Source organism: Neodiprion fabricii, chromosome 5 (assembly GCF_021155785.1).
Source record: "Neodiprion fabricii isolate iyNeoFabr1 chromosome 5, iyNeoFabr1.1, whole genome shotgun sequence".
NCBI classification, from domain to species: domain Eukaryota; kingdom Metazoa; phylum Arthropoda; class Insecta; order Hymenoptera; family Diprionidae; genus Neodiprion; species Neodiprion fabricii.
Genome location: NC_060243.1, coordinates 29355226 through 29379491, shown reverse-complemented (window position 1 = coordinate 29379491; position 24266 = coordinate 29355226). Strand labels below are relative to the sequence as shown.

General features: G+C 39.6%; 6 protein-coding genes across 15 annotated transcripts; 2 read left to right on the top strand and 4 right to left on the bottom strand.

Moving 5' to 3' along the window:
• Positions 1–1943: 1943 nt before the first annotated feature.
• LOC124183891 lies at positions 1944–4740 on the top strand. Of its 4 annotated transcripts, none has more exons than XR_006871074.1 (5): positions 2300–2437; positions 2579–2652; positions 3976–4216; positions 4366–4502; positions 4582–4740. XR_006871074.1 is itself a non-coding variant. In XM_046573038.1 (3 exons), exons 1-3 carry the CDS (start codon positions 1944–1946, stop codon positions 4060–4062), a joined length of 639 nt encoding a protein of 212 aa, XP_046428994.1. The 4 variants fall into 4 exon arrangements, 2 of the variants coding, with proteins under 2 accessions (XP_046428994.1, XP_046428992.1); XR_006871073.1 differs by having other exon boundaries at positions 4340–4502; XM_046573038.1 differs by lacking the exons at positions 4366–4502; positions 4582–4740 and having other exon boundaries at positions 1944–2437; positions 2579–2636; positions 3976–4062.
• Positions 2209–6144, bottom strand: LOC124183888 (senecionine N-oxygenase-like). 4 transcript variants are annotated; one of them, XM_046573031.1, is made up of 9 exons: positions 5658–5839; positions 5002–5287; positions 4767–4905; positions 4389–4656; positions 4192–4295; positions 4015–4102; positions 3765–3928; positions 3366–3674; positions 2209–2333 (listed from the first exon to the last, which is right to left on the bottom strand). In XM_046573031.1, the coding sequence occupies exons 2-8, from the start codon at positions 5253–5255 to the stop codon at positions 3366–3368; spliced, it is 1326 nt and encodes a 441-aa protein (XP_046428987.1). In that variant the 5' UTR covers positions 5256–5287; positions 5658–5839; the 3' UTR covers positions 2209–2333. The 4 variants fall into 4 exon arrangements, with proteins under 4 accessions (XP_046428987.1, XP_046428988.1, XP_046428985.1 ...); XM_046573032.1 differs by lacking the exon at positions 2209–2333 and adding an exon at positions 2641–2748; XM_046573029.1 differs by lacking the exons at positions 2209–2333; positions 5658–5839 and adding an exon at positions 5906–6144 and having other exon boundaries at positions 2945–3674.
• A 335-nt stretch (positions 6145–6479) lies between these two features.
• LOC124183889 (RNA exonuclease 4) lies at positions 6480–8702 on the bottom strand. Of its 2 annotated transcripts, none has more exons than XM_046573034.1 (2): positions 8519–8702; positions 6480–7904 (listed from the first exon to the last, which is right to left on the bottom strand). In XM_046573034.1, exons 1-2 carry the CDS (start codon positions 8552–8554, stop codon positions 7335–7337), a joined length of 606 nt encoding a protein of 201 aa, XP_046428990.1. In that variant the 5' UTR covers positions 8555–8702; the 3' UTR covers positions 6480–7334. The 2 variants fall into 2 exon arrangements, with proteins under 2 accessions (XP_046428990.1, XP_046428989.1); XM_046573033.1 differs by having other exon boundaries at positions 8156–8700.
• Positions 8703–8797: 95 nt separating this feature from the next.
• On the top strand, positions 8798–10772 carry LOC124183893 (probable phospholipid hydroperoxide glutathione peroxidase). 2 transcript variants are annotated; one of them, XM_046573040.1, is made up of 6 exons: positions 8798–8957; positions 9175–9304; positions 9489–9579; positions 9679–9788; positions 9864–9955; positions 10115–10772. In XM_046573040.1, exons 2-6 carry the CDS (start codon positions 9244–9246, stop codon positions 10328–10330), a joined length of 570 nt encoding a protein of 189 aa, XP_046428996.1. In that variant the 5' UTR covers positions 8798–8957; positions 9175–9243; the 3' UTR covers positions 10331–10772. The 2 variants fall into 2 exon arrangements, with proteins under 2 accessions (XP_046428996.1, XP_046428998.1); XM_046573042.1 differs by lacking the exon at positions 9175–9304 and having other exon boundaries at positions 8799–8957.
• On the bottom strand, positions 10270–13327 carry LOC124183890. Its single transcript, XM_046573035.1, has 7 exons — positions 13087–13327; positions 12903–13008; positions 12296–12372; positions 12015–12200; positions 11608–11779; positions 11440–11519; positions 10270–11326 (listed from the first exon to the last, which is right to left on the bottom strand). The coding sequence occupies exons 1-7, from the start codon at positions 13175–13177 to the stop codon at positions 11148–11150; spliced, it is 891 nt and encodes a 296-aa protein (XP_046428991.1). The 5' UTR covers positions 13178–13327; the 3' UTR covers positions 10270–11147.
• A 392-nt stretch (positions 13328–13719) lies between these two features.
• LOC124183887 (zinc finger CCCH domain-containing protein 13) lies at positions 13720–23781 on the bottom strand. Of its 2 annotated transcripts, none has more exons than XM_046573026.1 (8): positions 23363–23781; positions 19329–19375; positions 19106–19221; positions 18722–18940; positions 17759–18561; positions 17124–17332; positions 16847–17039; positions 13720–16335 (listed from the first exon to the last, which is right to left on the bottom strand). In XM_046573026.1, the coding sequence occupies exons 2-8, from the start codon at positions 19363–19365 to the stop codon at positions 14754–14756; spliced, it is 3159 nt and encodes a 1052-aa protein (XP_046428982.1). In that variant the 5' UTR covers positions 19366–19375; positions 23363–23781; the 3' UTR covers positions 13720–14753. The 2 variants fall into 2 exon arrangements, with proteins under 2 accessions (XP_046428982.1, XP_046428983.1); XM_046573027.1 differs by lacking the exon at positions 23363–23781 and adding an exon at positions 23097–23115.
• Positions 23782–24266: the final 485 nt, after the last annotated feature.

Genomic DNA, 24266 nt, shown 5'->3' with positions numbered 1-24266 from the left:
CCAATTAATACACCTCTGGTTTTAAGATTAATCTCTGGTAAACATCACGTATAGTAATTCCAAGTGATTATCTTTTCTTGTTTCAGAATTGCTTAAAAAACAGAAGAACCGCAAGCATCGAAATAAGGAGAAGCCGTTTTTCTCATTACTTCTCAGTACGTAGAGACAACTATCATAACTTGTTAATTTCTTAGGTTCTTTCATTTCAACAAGTAGTGAAAATAAAAAAAAAAAATTTAGGAAAATCCTTCAACAAGTATAACACTCTACAGCTTTTCGCTTTTCGGAAATATAGTTTGTCTTTTTCAGATCTCAAAGTAGAGCTATTGGACATCCTAAATTGCATTTTCTACGTACTGTGCTGTCCGATATACTACTTTGGAAAATTAATTCTGACAATTATAAGATCGGTTGCTTGCTTGCTGTGGAGTGTGTTGACGTTGTCGATATTCCGAGGTAGAAGTGTGCCATATGATTCAAAAGAGCTGAAATTGGTGGTAAAGGAGCCAGAGCTCTTAGTGTTACCAGATATTACAGGTGATTCAAAACACCTCTCGACAGATGTGAGAAAATTACTGCCTCACCGAAGCAGTGATTTTCATTCCATCAGTAGCTCCGGTCCGCAGGGACTAAGAACCAATGACGAAATCAGTCCGACAGAGATAGCGGATCATAAAAGCCTTAAGGATCTCTTATCTCCACAAAAGAAAGTCAATCTCTCTTTGAAAATGATTGATAAAATGAGAGTGGGGGACCAAATAAAAGGCAGTGGGTTCCAATTACAAAATGAAAATTATTATCCGTATTCTTCACACCACGAAAATGTAAGCAATGTTGGATTGAGCAGCGATTATTTGCCAGATAAATGTTCAGGCAAATTTTGTAACATTCAGGAATGTAGAAAGACGGGTGTCAAACAATACGAAGAACCATTGACTAGTTCAAAAGATGCCACTTCCAAAGGAGGCGAAAATGTTGTCGAATATAAACGACGGATACATTCCAAAAATTCACATCACAGAAGTGAGTTTAGATTGTCTAAGAATCCTCAAATCAAGTTATCTCATGTTAAGAAATTCGAAAAAGAAAAACCAAACGAAGTTGAACCCCATAATTCAAAGTTTCGACTTGCTGATTACAATTCTTTGGATACAGTGAACACAGGTAAAGAGAGCTTAACGATATTGCTGACGAACTTGAGAAGCAAAAAAGGTAAAAAGTCGAGGCTGCATTCCGTTCCTGTTCCATCTATTAGTTATATGTTGGAACAAAGACCTACAACTGAAAATAGAGAAGAATGTGAAGAAAGGGTAAAAAACAATCTGCTTGGATCTGAAATTCTACGTAGTAATGTGCAACAAGTCTCAGAGTTCAAGGGACAAGAAAGTAATGGATCAAAATCCTGCCTCGATGACAAAGGAGATCGGTCACAGACAAACGCTGCGGTAGTTCCTCCGCAAGTGTGTCAGGATAGGAAATTGACTACCCAGTCGGAGCATTCATGCATTGTGACGCACACAGATGATTTGGAGAATCGTATATATGCAACCACAGTTTCAGATCATATAACGGAGATAAATGAGTTGGAGAAACAGAAAAGTAATATACAATCTTTGACTCTGGAAAGTTCAGACAAGAGAATGTTGCAGTCTAAAGACATTATCGAAGGCCTTGAGAGGCTAACAGATCCAGTGGAATCATCAGGTCTCCTTATTCAACGAAAGGACTCGTTGAGAATTGCAAAGTATACCCAGCCAGTTGATGCAAAATCCAAATGGTTAGAAATAAAGAAAAAATTTTATGGAATAGATTACAACAGGACTGCGAAGCGGGAAGAGCCAAAGAAATTAGAATCCAAGAGTCTCGCACAAATAACATCGGTATCAAAACTCCCAGCACACAAGATATTTCAGTACAATATGCAAGTCGGAAGAGCAAGACAAATGGGCGCAGAGTCGTCTTCAACTGAGGGAATACTTTTGGAGAAAAATCTCACTTCGATCGGCATTGAGGGGGCAGTAGTTCCTGATCGGCTCAGAAGTAATGCATCACGGTGTCTGCAGCCAGTGGTTCAAACGCCTTGCCGATTATCTCATACTCAATCGTTATCCCAGTGGCCATTAGGTTTCGATAATTCTCCTCTATTGAGGAAATATTTGCCAGAGCAAAAACCGAAACCAAAACCGAGAACTGAAGCAGGACTTATTCGTGGTCGTATTACTGGTACGAATTGCAAAATATCGACTGCGACATCGACATGTATCAATTCTTCTGTTTCCACCTCCGATATCACAGTATTGAGCCAGAAATACATGGGGAACCATAGACATGGCCTGAAAAGGGAAACAGATCGAAAAAAGGATAATCCACAAAATTTGCTACATATAAAGCCAAGCTCTAATGAAATGAGCCACTGTAACAGTCCATTATTTATGGAGTAGGTACTTTTCGATTTTACAACTAACATTTAAGTATTAACAATGACCTAAGTTGATCAATCGTTGACAGCATTCACTGTAGTAACTGTCAAAAGCAAAACGATTGTTAATGTTCGATATTGATTGATTTTTTGGTACAGATTGACGCGGAGACATGAAACGTTGCAGAAAAGTTCAAGACGGGATCATCTTTCACAGGTACAAAGCACTGCAGGTATAGTTTCGACGAATAATATTTATTCTTTGAATAACGTTAAAGACGGTTCTCTATTATCGTTTTCTGATCGCCCGTTTATCATGCCACGAAAATTTAAGAACAGGAATTCGTAGACATTTCAAAACTCAGGTCAAAAATTTTTTAAGCTTGTGGATTCTTTTAACCAAACTGCTACCGGCGATTCTAATTAAACATGTATCAATAGGTTCTTGGAGACAGCCAAAAGTAGTATTGACATGAATTTTATCGTAGTTCAGAAATTCTCTTGGAAGTTTAAATTTTACCACAAAATTTCCCATGTATTCCTAGGGTATTTTTTATACAAAGTCGTTTTGTATTCCGTTTACACAAATTTTTATACTAATTTTTTTTAGCTTTGTGCAATTTTGTACTTTTTATTTACGATACTTTACAATTTTTCGAAAATAAAATTGAAACTATAAATTGTTACATAGGCTTACAAACACCTACGAGTTCAATCATTCTATATTATTGGTGGCAAGGATATTTGATTGTTCTCTTGTAAAGGAGTCACGATATTTCCCATTTTCAAACTGATTTTGCAACGGAAAATGTTAATAATATAAAAACAATCACGAAAAAGAAATTGAACTACTTGTATTTCCTGCTTTCACTATTGATACTGAATCAAATTTCACATAAATGCAGCAGTAAAGTACCCAATAATGGAGGCAAATATTACTGCTCACCTAAAGTTGTACATATGTATGATCGTCTATAATCTTGTAACGATCCTCTCGATAATTCAAAAGATCATCTATGAACTTCTGGCTACTTTCGTTATGCAAACTAGTCAGAACTGGTGGCAGTGGATCTAGGTCAGCGGTTTTTGCAAGATCTTCGTAGTAAAGGCCTTGTTTTGATCCCATCATGTGGAATTGTTGTACATGCAAACCTTCACTCAGCTTTTTTTTTAATTCCATACTCTCTTCAGCGAGCATATTTTCCTTTGGCGGAAGCTTCTTAAAACCTTGCCAAAAGCGTAGAACAAATCGAACCTAATCATGCACAAGAAACAGGAGATTGCTTTTCGTCTCTTAAAGGTGATTATACTTAGAAAGAGTTACAACTTGTGTCACGATACAAACCTGTAGATCAAACATGCTGAAAGCACAGACGTAGTATGGTAATCCGACAAAGGCAAGAGTCGGACTTTCAATGGCAAGCAAATGTTTCCACAGAGGTGTCACCATATTACGATCAACCTTGACGCCGCAGTTTTTGTCCAGAAATGGAAAGCTGTACTTGTAACCTGCTCATTTATACCCAAGAGAGTGAACTTTGAATTTCAATTTCTAGATCTTTCATGGTCAAGCATTATGTAGTGCGATACTTTACCAGTGCAGTAGAAAATGGTGTCTACATTTTCCTTTGAACCATCTTTGAACACCGCTTGGTGTTCTCTGAGCTGTACAACGTCTGGTTTCTAGTTTTGATAGTAATTTGAATTACACATACAATTAAGGTTTAAATAATGACAACTGTAGTACATCTGAAATATTTGTAAGTGATTACTTGTATGACGTTGCTGGGAAACTTGGTGAGTATTGGAACCTTAAGATGGTGACTTAATATCACCTGATGCGCATGCTTTGATATTTCCAAAGCCAAGTCCATTCCTGACAAGACAAGTAATAAATATATCAATTTTATTAACTATTAGTAACATTTGATGACTTAAACAACCAGTGTAGAGCTATCTCCACAAGTACCTGATGGTCCAGCGCCAAAAACCACGACTTTTTTACCAGCAAAGGTTTCCGGTACTCTGTAATCGTGGCTATGCAATACACGTCCTTTGAATGAAGTGTGACCCTCAAGTTCAGGTATATTTGGTTGAAAGTAATGACCGTTACAAATCATAATAGCGTCGAATACCTCAACTAACACTTTTTTTTTTTCAAGATCCTCAACCTCCACTGACCACTTGCGCATATTATCACCATCCAATGGTTTGACTAGGACCACATGATGATGAAACTGTAATTCAATGTAAAAGGAAAGATTAGCTCTGAGAAATATTCATCGGGATTAATTCAATATTTTCAGCGGTCTTTCAATGGGAGAGATAAAGGGTATGTGCCTATTACCTGAATATATTTTCTCAACTCAAAATGATCGCAATATGTATTTATAAAGTCCAACAATTCCGTGCGTGTTAAATAACTCTTATCATTATCCGGAATTGGAAAATCTGGAAACCCCATCACTTCTTTAGGAAGATTTGTCCTGCAAACATCAGATTAATTATCTTGCTTCGATTAAAGCACCAGAAAACCATAATGTAATGTTACTTTTCATAATCTTTCCTAATTCCTCACCTACCTCAAGTTTTTGTACATACTGGAGTGTATCGATAGCCCATAAGCATCTCTCCCAACTTCTGGCGTGTAGACCCATGTACCACCAATATCCCCACTTTGTTCATAACAAATTACCTCGATACTTTTCTTGTTACTTTGGCTTGTACAGTGTCTCAGGGCAGCAAGCCCCGCCGCTCCGGCGCCTATCACTGCTATTCTCATTTTATTCAAATGATTTACTCTCAAGTTATAAATTTGTTCAGTTGTATTTTCCATGTGATCCAACACTCGATGCAGTCACCGATATTCTGAAAGATGTATTTGACTATAAAACTATTCCTTCAATTGGGCAATCAATTATATACATATGTACATTCAAAAAAGAATGATGAAATATGGAACAAGTTTCTTTACTGATTTCATGAGTCAATTTACATATTTTTTCACGTAATCGGCATTACCGAGCTAAAAGAATGTATTCATTGTTCAATTTTAATGTGAAATTATAATTAGTCACTGCTAGTAGCAATATAATATATCAATTTTTATCAATTCATTGATTCAAATTTAAGATCAGACTCAAGAGGGGGTGAAACTCTTGAAAATCCAGCAGTCTATACAATGGAACATTTTATAACAATAGCAAAGAGATCAGTGCACGAATTTATTCGATTTTGCCTGTAAGAATAATTGATCTATTTATGATTTATGAAAGTTACTGTTAATCTGTAGTACTGCTGCAGTCTTGTTGACTTTCTATCAGACTGCAGCTGAGTAAAAGTAATATGTGTAATATACAACTGTCATTCATGAGTTGTTACGAAATTAAACCCTGAAGAGTAAAATTCCCCACTTGAAAGAGTCATAAGGTCAAATGTCGTAATGTTTATTTGTAAATAAATGCAAAGTTCAGAGTTCAGAGTTACCCTATGCAGCAGTGATGAAATTTTCTGGTCTGTTTTAAGAATTGAGGCCTTATTTTTTCACTTCACTTCGATTTGCATTAAATTATTGCTCGCAAAAAGTATTATTATAATTTTTCTGATGAAAGTAAACAATCTTTTCTCCACCAAGGCGCAATCTGTACTCAGATGCACAAATAATGCTATTGCCCACGTTGCTGGTTGTAGAAACAATGAAGACTGCAGTGTGTTTGATGGGAAGTAGCAAGAAATACATTCCAGAAAAGAGGGAATGTGTCTGATAACAAGGTCGTTCACTCAGGGCAATCACCAATACGAGAATGTAGCAAATGAGCTATGTATTCATTGTTTGAATACAAAGATTTTTCTTTATTCTTCTTATGTATACAACATTGAAAAATTCACGGCTAATCATTTTCACATTTAATGTTTCCTTGAAAAATCCTTTTGTGACTCTACTAACTTCCATTGATCGAACAGATGTTTGTTAGTACTTATTCATTCAAAATTTATCTGTTATATCATTACATTTTCAAACAAATTAAGCTGTCATATAGCAAAATAAATCTAACAATTATTTTATAAACAAAATACTTTATTTTTCATAATTACAGAAATAATTGATTAGTCGTAGAAAATATGCGTCATCTCAACATGAAATAATTTACTTCTTGTTAATATACATAATCTAATACTCATATATCAAGGCATTAATCATTTTACTATGGTTTTCTTTCGAAATTCTTCTTTTATCTCAACTCAACTAGTTCTAAACGAATTCACAGAAACAATAGTTGCATAGTTGGTGGTTAAACAAATCAAGGTCATATTTGTATTTACGGAATTAGTCTGTGATGGACAAGACAGCACCCAGTAGAGAGAAATTCAGAAAAGCTGTTAGCATTTTATTGCAGGTGTGAATATTTTATTGGATATCTAAGGGGGGTACGAATTCTTTTCAACTAATTAGATTAAGCCATCTCATCAAAAAACAGTTATATGATTCACTTTACAGTTGACTTATCGGTAATAGACAAGAACAAAACTGTAGGTAACTGACTAAGTAAATTACTTAGCACATTTGTAAAATCGATTGCTATTATTGCAAATCGTTATTGACCTTGTTGCAAAAGTAGAATGTAATTCGCACCCCATACATGGAGCTAATCGTTGAAGATTACCACTTAACTATGGTACTAAAATGTGAGGAAAGTTACTGGTGACTAACCCCGCAGTATTGAATTTTATGTATGTTACAACAGTCTTTTCATTCAATATTGAAATTAAATTATTAAATTCGAGCTCGTCAACATTTCATATACAATAACAACAGTTGTACGTTCTTAAAAAAAATGTTTGCCATACCTTAAATGCCCGACATGAATAAAACGTAACCTGCAATTCGCAAGTAAAAGAAAATATACAAAATTTTTCACCGCTTAGTTCTGATATCAGTTTCCCACTGATTTTTATATAACATGTATAACTGCATCGCAGTTCTAGCATCTTCTACGGAACTATGCTCGCCGCTTTGTATATCAATACCGAGCAATTCTGCAGCTAGTCTTTTTAGACTCGGTGTATTCCCCATTGAAACTTTTCTAAACTGCTTATATCTTGATGTATCTCTGATCATTCTCTTGGGATGGGATAAAAACAAGACATCGGTATCGTGCTTGAGGGCGTGGCCGATGAGTAACCTTCCTTGCAATATTTCAGCCACTTCTCTTTGGACCGTCTCAAAGTTTTCTCCGTTGTAAAGATCATCAGGACGAATTCCACTCACTGGTGTTCGGTAATCTTGAACCTTTTCTCGCGGCTTGACATATTTGTCGTAAACACATACTCCGTACCTATTAACTAGCGAGACCCGTGCCAACATGTTCTCAGTTCCGTTTCCAATCCCAACCATCTCACAGTCTATTGCTACTTGTTTTGTCAATTGATTCATTGTCTTGTTCTTTGCGATATTTACCTTGGATTTAGCGGTGGGGGAAAAGGTCTGAAATGAAAATTGATATATTCTGTAAGGAATTTAGGTGGTAAAGTGATAATATGGTAGGATAACGTAGTGATGTAAGCATCTTGGAAAATTAAGAAAATATTTTCCTCGCAAAGCGGGTATGTTCCCCAGTAACAAATCACAAACACTCTGCATTTTAAAGTACGTGGATTTAGAAAAAAATCTGGTAGTAAGTTTATGAGATCGTTCAGACTAGATTAAAAAACAAACTGATTTTCGGATATAGTTACCGAGGCAGGTGCGGATGCAGTACATTCTACATGACTGTAGTTCCTCCTCTGCCTCGGAAAAGTTTTTGTATGAGCATTATTGGTCCTAATTTTTTTTTCATCGGATCCCGAGTCTTTTATGAGATCTTTAAATTTTTCCCAATTTGTTGTTGGGGTACCATGTGCTGGCCCGTTGCTCGGTTTCAGGTTAGGTTTCATTCGTTTTTCGATATTTCTAGACTCGCTGCTGGTCGAAAATGACTTTTTGTTGTTGGCTGCTGATTCTTCGGTGTTTCTTTTAGTTCTGGTTATACTTTGCTGATCTTTCATCATCTTCGATAACATATCACGGCAAAAAATTAATAACGCGACAACAATAATTACCGGTAGAAAGGTAGCCGCCTCGGCCGCCTCTACCATGTCTCCCTTCTCTCAACTTTGCACTCTTGGCAGATCGTTAGTTGTATATCAGTACAAATGCATGGTATTTCAAAATAACGGCACATAACAGCCACTCTTTTCTCAGGAATTCGCCACTGATCGAGGTTATTTCTCAAGGTTTTTTTTCGTGACCACTCGGTCGATCGTCAATGCTCTGCGTTACCTACGGACACCGAGACATAACTGAGTAGTAGTCGCCCATCTCATTAATACGTACTCCGCGTTTCAGGGTAATCCTAGAAGCTGCAGGATTGTTGTCTGTGCGGTTGTCGTTTCGATCTGTTTACTAGCTCGTTTGTATTTTGCAAGCTTGAAGTTATTGCTCATTGTCATCGAGTTCCGACGACGAATTAAGAAATCTACAATACTAAGAAAATCACAGGTGAACAAAGTCTACATGTACAATTTCAATCATTCAGTAGAACAGTAATTGAATTCCTAAATCAAATCAATCGTTTTGTACGCCGGCAACACAAAGAACAGTAGACTAGTTTGGTACTTCATTTTTTCCCGCCAGATGACGAGGATAGCTTCTCATCAACTATTGCGTAATCTGATGCTTGACATGGTTAATCAGAATAGCTTTTTTGCTTTTCTAGACCGTGGCTCACGCATGACGTCTCAACAAAGAACACAATAGAAAATAAATTCTCGAAAATAAATTCAACATGTTCACATGCATCAGTCGGGTCACAGCTCTACCAATTCTGCGTATCTCACATGCTCAATGTTAGGCTTATTCTTTATTTATCTATTATAATAATGCTTTTTCTAATTTATTCTGTGTTTTTTCCTCCTAAATCATTAATTGCATTGCGTTTTGGCCTTTTTAAAAATACTTGCATTTTATATGAATTTGTGAATCTGAAAAATATCCGTCCACTCCACAACAATAACAGCAATATGTTTTCAGGTATGAGTGGAAATCAAGATTTCAAAAATGCTACATCCGTTTATGATTTCACTGTCAAATCCATCAAAGGAGAAGATGTGCCGTTATCCAAGTATGTTTAACAAAGTTTTTAAGAGCGTTTCACAAAACTTGATTTGAAGCAACATATGATGAGACGAAAGTATTAATGGTGCTTCAATGGTTATTTTAGGTACAAGGGTCATGTTCTTCTTATTGTAAATGTCGCCTCAAAATGCGGCTTGACGTCATCAAATTACAAGGAACTAAATGAGCTACATGACAAATACGCTGAAACAAAAGGTGAAGATTGTGATTCTATTGACATATTTTACTTAATATCCAATAAGTAATTCATAACATTTTGTTCTTTTACAGGACTGCGCATCCTTGCGTTTCCCTGCAATCAGTTTGGAAAGCAAGAACCAGGCACTAGTGAACAAATTTGCAGTTTCGCTGAACGCCGAAATGTAGGAAAATATTTTTGAATCTTATAATGATTATAATCTTATAAGGATTTCATGATACAGTTCACCTGTCCAAATTTCATTTAAATTGATGAAATCGGAAGACATTATGTGCTCTAAAAACTGTCATAATCAATGTTTTTTTCATTCTTATTTTTGTAGGTAAAGTTCGACTTGTTTGAGAAAATCGATGTCAACGGGGAAAATGCCCACCCACTCTGGGAATACTTGAAGCAAGAGCAAGGTGGTATCATGGGCAGCTTTATCAAATGGAATTTCACCAAATTCATCGTTGACAAGGACGGTAAAGTTGTCGAACGACATGGTCCAAAGGATCCGCCCAGCAAATTCGCGTCAAACCTCGAGAAATATTTCTAATTTACTTTCTTTTTTTTTTTTTTTCTTAATCCTTTTAACAGTGTAGTATAGATTTTAAGTCATCTGCTACGCGTGGTAACAGTACTGAGCTACGGGTAATCTCATTGTTCGTCTAATCCTAAATTTATTTTACGTAATCGACATTTTTCAAATAATTATCCCCCGCCGGTATGATTATTGTCTGATATCTCGTTTAAATACCGAAAGAAATATCCTGCGATAAGTCAAAATGATTATATAAGCTTCATACGCCTTGCATACACTTGTTTCCAGACTCTTTCAAGTCATCGCCATTTTTCATTAATTCAGTTTAATGCCACGTGCTGTAAAAGGTCCATGTCTTTTTCTTATACGATTCTACGAATGGTTGCATGCTTTTGTAACTTCATTTTTTATGTATGATCGAGTATATTTTTGAGAATAAAACTTCGGTAGAATACTAGATCATTATTTAAGTGCATTCGACATAGCTCAAGTGGTCGGTTGACAGTACCGTGTCTGCTTTTTCGGATAAAACAAACTCGAGCGGTTACGCTCATTTTGAATGGCAAGGTGTCTGGTTGTATACAACCAGGAATTTAGTCGCGTCATACTAGATTCCATATGAAGTAGGCGGAACTCGCAATTCTATCTGCACACGTAACTAAATTTTTAATGTTCTTAATTTTAATTTTAGAACAATTTCATACTTGTAAAATCGATAACTCAAGTTGTATTGAGAAGTAAAAAATGTTCCCAATTGAAATTTTAATAATAGGACGTAATGAGCGTTGTAGTACATTGCGTATCTCTGCAGCTGCATGAATTTGTTCATGGGTCAAGTGCAGCTGAGATCTTCGCCAAGCTCTCCAAGATACGTAGTTGCGAATCCATCGCTGTCGACGCAGAACGGATACCCATTGCTGTATTGCTCCGACGAATAACTTCCGTCGGTGTCGCACGTAAGACTGAAAGTCAGCCCCGCTTCGTCATATATCACATAATCCCTCGCACAGTCTGGAAAAATATATCCGTAAAATAATGTTAAAAAATTTGCACAGTTTCAATTCTCAATTAATTACACAGTTTCGATGTTATGTGGATGCACTTCTTTGAATTAAATTACTCACTGCAATCAACTGTTAGAATGTTGCTGAGTTCCGTCTGATACGATTCTATCTGCGTGTTGTTTTTCCACGTGCAAAGAATTCTGAAATTAAAATATATTTTCATTTTTTACTTTCTGAAGAAGAAGGAAGAAGTGATTCGAGAAGAAACGGCACTTTTGAATTACTAACTGTGAGCTTGAAATTTTGTAATTTCCGTAGCTGCCGTCTCCTTCACAATTGACGGCGTCAATGTGCGTGTAGTAACGACCGTGTGTTTCTAATTTCTCGAGAACTCTAGCACGTGCAACCATCACACTCTCGCACTTGCGAAGATATTGAGACCCAACCAGGGTCGTATTGTCTACAAATTGAGAAATTATTATTACTTAACATTTTCCATCTGAAGGATGATCTCCGCAATGCATAATAATGTAATACACTACTAAAGTCTTAGGATTTAACCTACGACTATTGGGTTATTGGCCGTTGAAGCAGTTCTTATTAGTACTCGAACTCAGACTTCCGATAATAAATCAAAGAATTTGTTGTATTCTACGAATTTAGTGAAACATAAATAATACATCCATCAAGCTTACAGCATGGAAGATATGTCATCATCGACTCTGGATAGGCCCTTTCCGTCGGTTTGCCAGTCGTGGCTTCAACGCACCAGCACAACCCGTTATCACATTGCAGTTCCTCGTAGTTACCTTCGTTTGAACAGTGCAAAGAGACGTCTTCTCTACCGGCAATTTCGAGGGCCTCCCTGCGTCGGCTACAAGCTGGAAAAGATGCAGAATCGGAAAATTTTTAAATTAGGCAAATCAAATTGCAGTGGGCACTTGTTGAGGAAATAATTTCGTGTGTGAACGCTTACCGCAAGTCATGTTTTCAGCAGATGCCCACCATGCCCAACCGAACAACCTCGTGCCCGTTGCATTGTAGCAAAAACATCTACAACGTAATATTTTAGATTTTTATTTCTGGTGTCATACCGTCTTCAAGTAACGTGCGTGAATTTCTTCTCGATTAAAATTTGTTATGCATCATGCGAGCATGTTCACCCGTCTTTTCACGTGTATTTTACGTACATAAGGTACCCGTTTCTATGATGGCCGAGTGAGTCTGCGAATGCGCATGCGCAGAGTACTGAAAAGACCACTTTTAAATCCTAGGAGTTAAAAGTGGTCATTTCTGTACTGCGCACATGCGCTGTCGTGAATAAATTTGATATTACGCGACCCTAACCTTAATATCATGAAAAAACGCGTAACATACTCTTCCTACACAAAGTATCGTGTGCAACAAGGAGGCAACGATCTTTTCGCCTTCGGACCATATGCGTGCTCACTTACGACTCATATCGTAAACTCACGCTTGGCCAGAAAAGACCGAGTTTGCTTCCTAGTTACACAATATACTATTTTAATCGGTAGGCCTTAGTTCTTCACTTTGTCGTAAAAAGGCGATTGAAAATGATTCACCTGCCGTTAAGTGTTTCCCCCTTGCATTGCACGGGTTGCCAATAATTATCGTCGGTACAGTTTGGTGTCCATAAATTATCTCCAGATTCATACTCAGAGCAGGTTCCTGGGGAAAGAAAATCACTTCGAATAATGACGCCCAAATTTCCTCATACTTGACCATTCGATAGATATGAAAACCCACCGTTTTGTCCGCATACGAAGCTCGTGTGGTATCCAATGAATATCAAAGCGAAGGCAAGGTACAGGAAACCGAATTTATAAAAATTCGACATCCTCGGTGCTTCTCAGAGACGGTAAATGAAGCTTTGGTGGTTTTTTGCAATTAGTAACTGGCATAATAATCACGCTTGGACATTCATGTTTACTTTCACAGCAGGCACTCGCTATAACTGACCATCGAAATAATTGATATAACGCGTGAATCTGAAACGATAAGCAAGTGCTCCTATCTTAACCAGATGACGAATTGATTATCCGTATACGATACCGCCTATTGAACGACTTATCTCTTCATCTGCAAGTTTTGCGACGCAGTGCTGGCTAACAATAGCTTATGATTAACTAGTATTAGGAACTTGACCATTAATTGTGCAGCAAAAAATTGGTGTGATCGAACGGGATAAATTATAGAAATGATGGAATATTCCGGAAAAGGGTTAAATTTTTTTAAGACGATTATTATTTCTACAAATATTCGGCATTTCAGAGTTGTTATGTAAGTGCCTACGAAAAAATTATATACTTCAATACACGGCTTCTTTTTTGAACGTCAAATTGGTATGGCGAGAAAGACAGAAAAACTGCGATTGTCCCGTATTTTCAAGATATGTTTTATTATAATTTACATACCGATTAATCAAGTACAGCTAGGAAGGTTCATATTATTGCATTATACTTTGAGTTAATTATTATAATATATGTATATATGTATATGTATATATTCTATTGCACTTCGGTATTACATATTATGAATTATTTTTCTTTTTCAATACAAATACCTCGCAGTTTGCAGACTCTAATTGCTGAATCGAATTTCACAAACTGTATTACGTGCCTACATATATTTACAAAGTTTGCACCGCATACGGATGGGTACAAAAATGCTATATAAAAAATCGTACTTATATCACACGGTTTCTTTCATTTTATTTTGTGCGTAATAGTGTATATCAATTAACGTTTATAACATGATATAATTATGCAATGAGACCACGACGGTCAACATCTAGAAGATACAGCTTCAATTTATTAAACACGACAACTCGGAATATTAAGTGATAATGTCGCATCTAAGAAACCCACTCAGAGTCCTCTGACAATTATTGTTTCTGTTTCATTTTGCGGAAAAACAGAATCAACTGACTTCAAACTCCCTTTCAAATTGGCTTACGAAACGTAGAATCTTTTTTCAGTGATATTATATGCGATTTATCGCCGTGTGGTAAAAATTCTGATCCTACCGACCCAGTAATGAGTATCCGATATTGCGCAGATGAACAACGTCAATCCCGCGTGGTTTGAGACAGTTTTCCACTATAATTGAACGGTGGTAGGCAATGTAGTGAAACAAATCTTGCACTCCCCCCATTTTAAGATTTATAGTTTCGAACGAGTCTTACATCCACAAGTGAATCCGAATATAGGTGTTTAAAATTGGAACGATTTTTCTTTACCTTTGGTAAGAAACCCAGATTTGACTATCCACATCGGAATTTCTCAGAACATTACACTCTCTCAACTTGAACCTGATCATTGGAGCCATTCAATTAATGGAACTTCTTGTTACAGCAGCCATAAAGTATTTCTCGAACAAATACTGCCTGGTTCAAGCCTAAATGTCTAGACTAATTAGTACTCGTCGTACCCCTGCCAAGGTGCTTGTGGATGTCCAGGTGCAAATACGGCACCCGGTGGTGGACGAGGAAAGGTGGCACGAGCTCTAGCTATTGACGGTGGTACAGGATAGGAGCTGGAGCCTTGAGAAGATGAAGATTTCACTTGAACTACGGGTTCAGCTGGCCTGGTTAGCAGGTAGTTCCTCTGGGAGGATTGCAGGTTCGTATCTCTCTCCAGTTGTCGGTGAAGCGGCAGGACGAATCCGCTGGGAAGGTTTGACTCCTTGTTCAAAGTCGGCGGCAGCGCGTCGTTCAACGCGACGTCGTACTCGCTCTCCGGGATGTCTTGGAGCTGGTTTTCAACGTCGTCCGGATTACGCGACTGCAACGTTACCGAGCTATCTTGCCTTGGAGGTGCGTTGAATTGTTCTCCATCGTTCCTCGACGCGGGAAATCGCTGGTCGAATTGTCGATGTGCAAATTCCTCCTCGTCCTGGGACCGCGGCGAGTCCTTTTCGTCGGTTATCGAGTCATCTTTCTGAAGTCTTCGACTCTGCGGCCTCGTCGCAATCCCAGCTTCGATCGGTAGATCTTCCCCTTGCCGCTGTCTGACGTCGCTCTGAATTGTTCTGTAGGCGTCATAGGGCTGTCTTCTTGGGCTGTAATCCCTTTCCCCTGTCGTACCGAAAATCGTCTCATCGCCCGTGTTTAACCTCGATGACCTGGCGCCACTGCTCGAAGAATGTTCTCGAGAAATGGGCTGATTCTGAGCCGAGTCAAAGTCACTCGTTTGCCTCGAGCTAGACTTGATCTCGTCTGATCGTGGCTCCACTCTCAATCCAACTTGCTTTAAACCTCTGGGGTTTGGGTTGCCGCCTCTCGATGGCAGGAAGGGCCTTTTAACAACGCGTAGTGTTGTCCTTGGCGAGGATACCGGAACCTCCTCAGGCTCGTCGTAATATTCGGATAAAGTTCCCGAGGAGTAATCGATCGCCAATGGACTCTCAGAGCTCGCCTCTTCGTACTTATAATTTCCACGTAATCCGGTCAACGGTGGACGCGCCGAAGGTTCTTCGGAGGCTAACTTCGGCTCGGGGTCTGGGCTAGGATAGCTCTGGTCGTTGGTCTTATCACGATAATTTTTGTTCCTTGTCGGTGGCTCCAATTCTTCGTCCTCTTCGTCCTGTACGACGCTTTCGCCGTCGTCACGTTCTTGATTTATGAAAGTTTGTTGCGATGTGTCAATCGTTTTTTCCATCCTTTGACTGTAGAAGTTGGGCTTCTTCACGGGTTCACTCTGTACTATCGGTGGCTCTCGTTCGCGAGCTGAGAATTTCGGTCGAATGTAATCATCGTCCCTGTTTGACGGACGATTGCTCAACGGTACAATCGGTCTCTCTGATCTGATCGGGTACTGGGCAGCCGGTCTTTCCGTTGTTGATGGACTAATTGACCCCCGATCACCCACGGTTCTGTCTCTCTCGTATCCATATGGTCTGTCTCCTCTTTCATAATGCCTGTCTCTCTGCCGGTCCGGTCGTTTCCTGATACTCACTTCATCCCCCTCCTCCTCTTCCTCGTCTTGGTATCGAGGCCTGACATGGAAGGTAAAAAACATAGCTTACAAGCTATAGAGCTGGCACTAATCGTAAGAAAATTGCAATCATGAATCCTGTGAGTCGAGTGAGTGAGTGAGTGAGTGAGAAGAAACTGTGAGACGTGAATAACGATTGAAAGTGATAGAGAAATTGAATTCCGAATTTCCGAAGATCTTGGAGGATGGTCAGAACGTCGGAGGGATCCTGTAAGATTTCACAAGAATTGGACAGATTTCGTCTACCTCCGACTGTAATTTATTCAAGAATTTAATCTTCGAGATTTGATGATGCTCCATTAAAACTTTATCAGGTTTTTCGAGGTTGATTATTTCGTGATATATCAAGCTGAATTTCAAGAGCCCTAGGCGCCGATGCATTTTGCTCGGATCGTATTTACGGGCCAACGGTCGAAAGATGTGCGAAGTGTGATAAAGGAATAATATGCTACAATTACTGTCCTCTGTAGGGAATTGTGGTTGTGGCAATTGTTTTGTGTACATTACCTTACCTATAGGTACGCTCCCTATCACGATCTCGATCTCGGTCTCTTTCTCTGTCTCTGTCTCTAGTTTCTCTTGAGTCATAAGTTTCCTTGTCTCTGTAAGCCGGCCTCCTTCGGCCCGGTCTTCGGGGTCTAGTTTCCTCCAAATCATCGTCTACGTAGTCATCATCCACCGGATCAGGCCTTCTCCGTGTTTCATCTGAAAATAATTGGTAAAAGTAAATACTGACATGGGCATACCAAAAAAAATGTGAAAACTCGCTGCTTCGGTATATGTAATCACCATTAGGCACGGGGGCGGCGGCGGGTGCGGCAGAAACGTTGTATGCGTATTTATTTTTTTCGGATACCGGCACAGGCCTTCGTATCTTGGGCGGTGCTCGCGGTCTTGCGTAAACCGAACTACTTGGAGCAGCAGGTTTGACCAGACCATCGGTACCCCCCGTTGCAACGGGAGCTGGATCTGATTTATCGTCGTAGTCGTTTCTGTACCTAAAATGTGATAACGATCGGTAGAATTAAATTGCGGTAAGTTGCGTACCTATGTATATTAAGTGTTAAAGTGAGAGTCAATTCTATGTTGTATCAAATGAGTATCAAGGCGTTGTGACGTCAGAGGCGGGGAAACTTTATTCCAATTCCTGGTCGTTTTACTCTTAAAAAAAATTGGAACACAAAGATTTTATACTCGTGCCAGGACTATAAAATCAGCCAACGTATATATGCTTACTGATTGAAAGACTGAGTTATAGAAAACGTAGGTTAAAGTTGCGAGATGGGCTGTTTATTGTATCGCTGCGGCCATTTTTTCTCCAACTCCCCCCTCCCCGCCCCTATTCTGTTGGAGTATTTGCGGGAGATTGAAATTAAAATTATGATTGTGATTAATTCGCGAAATTATCTCTATTACGCTCTTACCTTTTATCAGCATTGTATGTTCGTCGATCATCCGAATCTCTGGATGAATCCCTAGTCCTGACATCGGTTGTCTCTTTCCGTCGGTCTTCGGCCGCTGCACCTCTCCCATCGGGATAACTCGTCGTCTCCGGATCGCGTGCCCTGTCCCTAGGCAAAGGTCGGGTATCTTCGTCGTATTGGTCTACGGGTCTAGCCCTGATTGGTGGTTCCCTGCGGTTGGGTCTGGACGCGGGTATCTTTTCGCGATCCCTCTGATCCCGGTCGTCGTAGACCGGTCGACGATCGCTGGCATCTCGGGGTCCGTATCCCGCGGGATTGTCCCTGTCCCTCTCTCTTTCCCTGTGTCTGATGCTGCGGTCTCTCTCCGGGTCTCTGTAGTCCCGATCCCGGTCTCTATCCGACACGTAGTCACGGTCGTCATATTGGTACCCGTCCCTCCTGTCGTAGCCTCGTCCTCTGGTCCTCTCGTACGCCTCGTCGTAGTAATCATCGTCGTATACGTAATCGTAGGCGGGCCTCCTCCTCCAGGGTCGTCTTCGCCGTGTTGGGTCCCTGAGGAGGGGTCTTCCCACGGGAACTTGTGGGGCTGCGGGAACCGGGGGAGCTATTGTTGTAGTCGTGGTCGTCGAGGTCGTCGTCGTCGTCGCCGCTTGATAGAGAGCGTCGTTGCGGTGCCAGTATTTTTTAGAATTTGCACAATCCACCTCCGACGCGAAGTGGCATATGAAGGTCTTCTGGTCGAAGGCGGTGAAGTTTGCGCATAGAAAATCGTATCGGGTGCCGAAGAGACAGTGATGGTATACCTGCACAGACGGGTCGGGGTGTTGGTTTAAATATGATAACGATTAATGTAGTAGTCTGATACGATACTTTGGCATATAAAATTTTCAAAATTTCGATCAAACCTCTTCAGAATGGCAAATATAATGAGTTAATTGATATTTAAAACGGATTTCGTCATACCTGACATTTGTGCTGTATGCTCGCGTAAAAGCCATCGTGCAGTCCGTCGCATTTAAAGTCAATTTCCTCGGTGGGCACGGTGCTGTAGAATGGATACGAACTGAGATTGTAACCATTCAATTCCCGCGGTAGATTAGGATCCCAGATATAGTCTATTTGAGGGATACCCGTCAATGTGTGACCCGTTGTTGCGTTAACATCAGTCTGCACTGTAGTTGCCTGTATAAAATCGTAAGTGAACCGTGTTACACGCACCTACGTATATGTATAAATAACCAAAAGCATTTCACTGTTTCTCATCAAGGTATTTCGGAGCACTCTGAGATCTTATCGAGAAATTCTTCTATCGAAATGCAGTGAAAGAAGGACTTAGAACTGACTAACCACAGGCTCTTCCGGTTCTGGTTCCTCCGTCGTAGTGGTCGTAGAAGATGTGGCAATCTTAAACTTTGGTCGAGTTGGTTTCAGAGCAGTTGTCCATACTGCCGTGAGCAGAAGCCCTAAGAGTGAATAGAAGAAAAACACATTAAAAACCGTCATTGTCTCGATAGAACCGACGCAAAAATGGAGGCAGCGCATATGAAAACTGATCTGGTGATGAGCTTACCGTAAATCAGAAGCAGGACGCGAATCTTTTCTCTCATGATGGCTCAACTGGAATTAAAAAAAGAACAGAAAGTGTACATCAGAAATGTGTGGATGTAGGTGCAATCAATTTTGGATACAGATCAGACTGTTTCATCTTCCTATCGCGCGACTTATGCAGAGTCAGTATAATACACTTCCACTGACAGCTGGTAGCTGGTAGCAGGGATCATTGACACCGATCCAGTGTCCAAAGTTGAACCTTGTCTGAACCGTTAGCGGTCGACTGTGACGATTCACAATAAGGAATGAATTGTACAGTTGCATGCCTGGCATAGCGGCTGAGTCTCAGTCAACTTGAAGATACCTCAACCGAGAGTTTTTGCCCGGTACCCCGCATGCATCGCTTAGCAACAAATCCCGCAAGAAGTGAAAATACATTGTCATTTACATAATCCGGCTCAAAACTTTGTTCGCATTCGCACAGTGCTGACATGTAACTGCGGATGGTAATTACTGGGGGGAAGTGGAACCTCTGATGCAAAAGCAGCAACTATGGTACCTGATCAACATTTTTTAATTGAACCCTATAAGTTCACTTTTATTCATGAAAGCAAATAAAATTCAGTCGCGTTTCAATTTTGGGTCCGTGGATTATTATTATTATCTTTATTGATGGTAAGCACGGGGTAATTAATGGATCAATACATGACCACCGACCGTCAAATAAAATCGTTTCCGAGTTATCGTTTGGCTTCTGATTCTAATTGCTTTTCAGTAATTATTTACAACATCGCTGACGCTGCGGTTTCGCCGATAACCTTAAGTAAGCTAATATCGTTCACGTGTATCTCCGACATTCGATGGCATATGGATGTGCAATTTAAACTTCACATATATCGTTGGCAAGTCGTATAATCGGTTGACCTTTTCGGTAGAACTCTCTTGAGGAGAGTTTCATCACCGATGTCTCAGAGTTTGTATTCCGAGCTAAAGATCGGTGCCAGATTCACCGCTCAAGCAGCTCGTTTCGATGTCAAGGGTTCAACCATCAGCGTATGGTTGTTACATTTCGCGGTTTTCTACACACCGCAAATAAAGGCATGGTTATTCCCAAGTGAAATTCAGACGTTTTGCCCAAGGAAAAATCGTCGAGAATATTGTTATCGATCCTCTATTTAAGTCCATAGGTGAGTACAGATGGATAAACCACGCGGGATGGTTCAGTTATATCCTCGGTTATATCATAAAAACCGCAATACCGATACTTAGACTTAATTGGAATTTCTTTTGACGTATAGAATAATACGTGCAGATCGACAATAACGTGGGTAGCTGATGTATAATCATGTGGCGTGGTCGCAGACAGAGACCTTCTTCAACTTCGACCAAAGTAGATAATAATATATACAGCATAGGTATACCTGTATGCATTGACGTAAATTTAGTATCCATATAGTGAAAGTGTTTCCGCGCTAAGGCTGCTATAACAACTTGTCACGGTATTCGGTCTGAACTACGACGTTTGTGGTCGGCGTTAAACTCGATCGCGAAAAAATTGCCTACCCACACTATCAATCCGTGTTAACGAAATTGTTCTCCGCCATATAACCGATCCCCTCGGTCGTTACACAATTCTTGCGATTAATTACGACCCGGCACAGGTTTTATTCTGCATACGGACAAGTATACTATCAGGAAATTACTTGAAGCAATTGATAAAAATTGATAATTTACCGTGCAGAAGTTATGCGAACCTCGGTGTGAAATAACAAAGCTAATCACCAACTTGGTCAAACTTACCAAAGGCAAATATATTTGATAAGCGAATTTAAACATTGTATAAAATCACTCTCGATTCATCTAGCTATATTAGTGCATAAATAATTTATCATTAGTTACAATTTCACCTGTCCAAAAACTGTGAAATTAGTGCCAAGAGGATTGATTTGTATACTTCGTACGGCGTGTACAACGTACATGGCTTGCTTATATCGTCCGCTATTAAGTTTCGTTTCGGGAATTGACTTTCGCTCCAGTTGCATCACATTATAACGCGTATAACTATATTATGAGAAAAGTTTACCACAGGATATGATCGATGATCGATAACGTTTGAAAAAAAACTCCCGATTCAAAGATCGTACACCATGTGCACGGTGATCATGCTTGGAAACGACGTATATTTCGTTCAGGTTATGCTATACTTATGTTATATTTGTCAAGGTCGAACGTAAGTCGAAAGAAAGGTGGTTCTCGGTATAATATAGCTCAGCTGCCTGTAAATGTCAGGTACGCTGTATAATAATATAACAATATGCTGCAGGTACTTATATAGTTGCAGGTACATAGAAATATCGCAATACCGATTTACGCGTTCACGGTTGAAAGGATTATTGTTCGATTTTCATTCTGCCTCCAGTTTTGTACAATGAATCACGACTTTCGGGGAGTTGATCTTTGTTCGGAAAACTGGTATGTCACTGAGAACCTCAGAAGATGGTACGACCGTTAAGGTGAACCAAGGGGGGAAAAATAAAAGGACAAACTACACGGTTCGAGCACTGCGTTAATTTAATCTTGTTGGTATAGGAATTCCATGGTCACACGTATCCTACCTTTGTCCATGCTGGAGATGTAAAGAAAAAAGAAAGAAAAAAAAGAAGAAAACATTAACGAGCGAAAGGTAAAGGAGGCAAAGTTGAGCGAAAAATATGTGAATTAAATTTATGCGGTACAATGCACTCTGAAAAAAAGCCGAAACCACAGGTATCCTGAAATGGATTCAAAATGGTGGACAATACTGCTGCAGCAGATACGTGAAACGAATTTTTATCCGTCGAATAATTCTTGCGCAGCAATACACATATTTTTATTATACCCTGCGCGGCATTCCTATACATATTCTATAGTATGGTAAGGAAACTGGATTTTCTGGTATAGTGAACAAAGAGGTAATTATCGTGAATACATTACGGTCTTCATTTCCGATAAATATAATCGGCGACTATGACGTCTAAAGTGTTATCAGATATTACAATGATATTGTAATATTAGAGGGGTGATAATTAATATTTGTTAACTTATGTCGATCGCTATTCGCGGCTGTAACTCACCATGGAAATCCGATCGACACGTACATATGGGTTATGTGTTTGTGAAAGTAAAATCGGTTTTAGATATTGCGTAAGGTGGGTGTCCCTGATTGGAGACAGAAGTCTCGACCGCCGCTTCGGGGTTTCGGCATATCGATAGTTGATGTGAAAAATGTTATCGATCCAAAGACCGTTATAAACGAGAAGACGGAAACGAACGCTACCGTTCCGAATCGTCATTACACGGTAAAGAGTTTTATATAAACGGATAAATTTCACCAGTTCAAATTCGTTGTCGGATTTGCGGGGCGCAATTGCATACGTTCACAAAGTATAATGTATGTAAGTATATCTATAGACATGTGACGCAGAGTAACATACGAGTATAATAAGTATGTTAGTATATTGCAAAAGTAGAGAGGGATTTTCTCTCGCAACCTCTTGTAACACCTCGGAACTCTCGACACTTAGAGACGTTAAATAATTATAACCACATCTCTACGGAGGCTCGAAAAATCCCGCAACAGCTGGGCGACGCTGAACGTTAATTAAACTTGTGTTTATTCTGCAAAATTTCACTGAATAATCTCGGCGTTTGACGGATGACGGAGTTCGCGATAAGGGCCAGTCATCCGTTCGTTCATAACTCTATCTTCTAAAGAGAAATTTTTCTCCTCGTAAAAAAACTTAGGTACCTGCCACACGAAACTAATACAATTTTTGATCGTCATCACTACAATCGGCAGCGTTTCACCTGAGCTACCGTGCGGCTCTCAATCGAAAGTGAGCCGTTTCGACTGCGGACCTGTTAAATTTATTCGGTAATTTCTACGTGCCGATTTCGATTATATGCGAAACGCCGTAATCGCTTGGTTCGCGATTGATGTTAAATCTAACATGAATATATTACGGGAAAGAAAAAATGACGGCGTTAAATTTTGATAATGAAATTTCACCGAACCTTGTCCTCGTCCAGCGTTGAAATCCACTATTCCGCCATTAGTTTCCTTGCTTCACATCCAGCGTAAGAATATGTGTTATATGCACTTGAGACTTTTCTTGTATATTGCAGTATGCGCGAGTTTGCGATTGGTCTCTTTAATTCGGCACGAATGAGAAAGGCTGGTGTCTACGGTATTTAACGTATATCGTATAATCGAGCGAGTAACGCGGTGGGTACGTGCAGTGCGTGATTGAAACAACTGTTTACCGATAATAAAAAGAAAAGGAAAGTAATACCGGTGGGAATTTGAATAAATTAACGATTTCCCGAATGGTATTTTTCGGAATCAATCTCGGGTCACGCGAATCTAACGCGGCGATATTTTTTTTCAGAATTTTTCTACAGGTCTGATGTACGATTAGAACGTCGAGGTTCGGTACCAGCCAAAGACTACCAGGCTGAAGTGGAAATTCCTGGAGTCGCGACTACCATCGTACAGAAAGCTTTCTCGTTCAGCTGAGTGGGGAACCGAACGGCATGGGCGCAGAAAGTACCTTCTTGGAATATCATACGTTCGGCATTAAACAAGCGTTTCAAAACCACGAACAAAGGCGTCGAAAAACCTTGACGACAAGATATTTGAGCATTGACACGCGATTGGCCGGTTAATTCCAGGGTTACTTCTAATCATGCTGGATTAATTACTCTGCCTCTAATGTCCGTCGTCGACTGCGTACGAAACGAGGAAAACACGATATCACATCTGCATACCTCTCAGGAATAGACGAGCGATAATAAAAAAATCGTTCGGTATAAAAACAGCAATAAATGAGATGTATAGATTTCATCGAATCGTTTGGATGTATTTATTATACCAGTCTTTATATACTTAAAAGACCAAAAAAAACCACCCAAAGTTGTC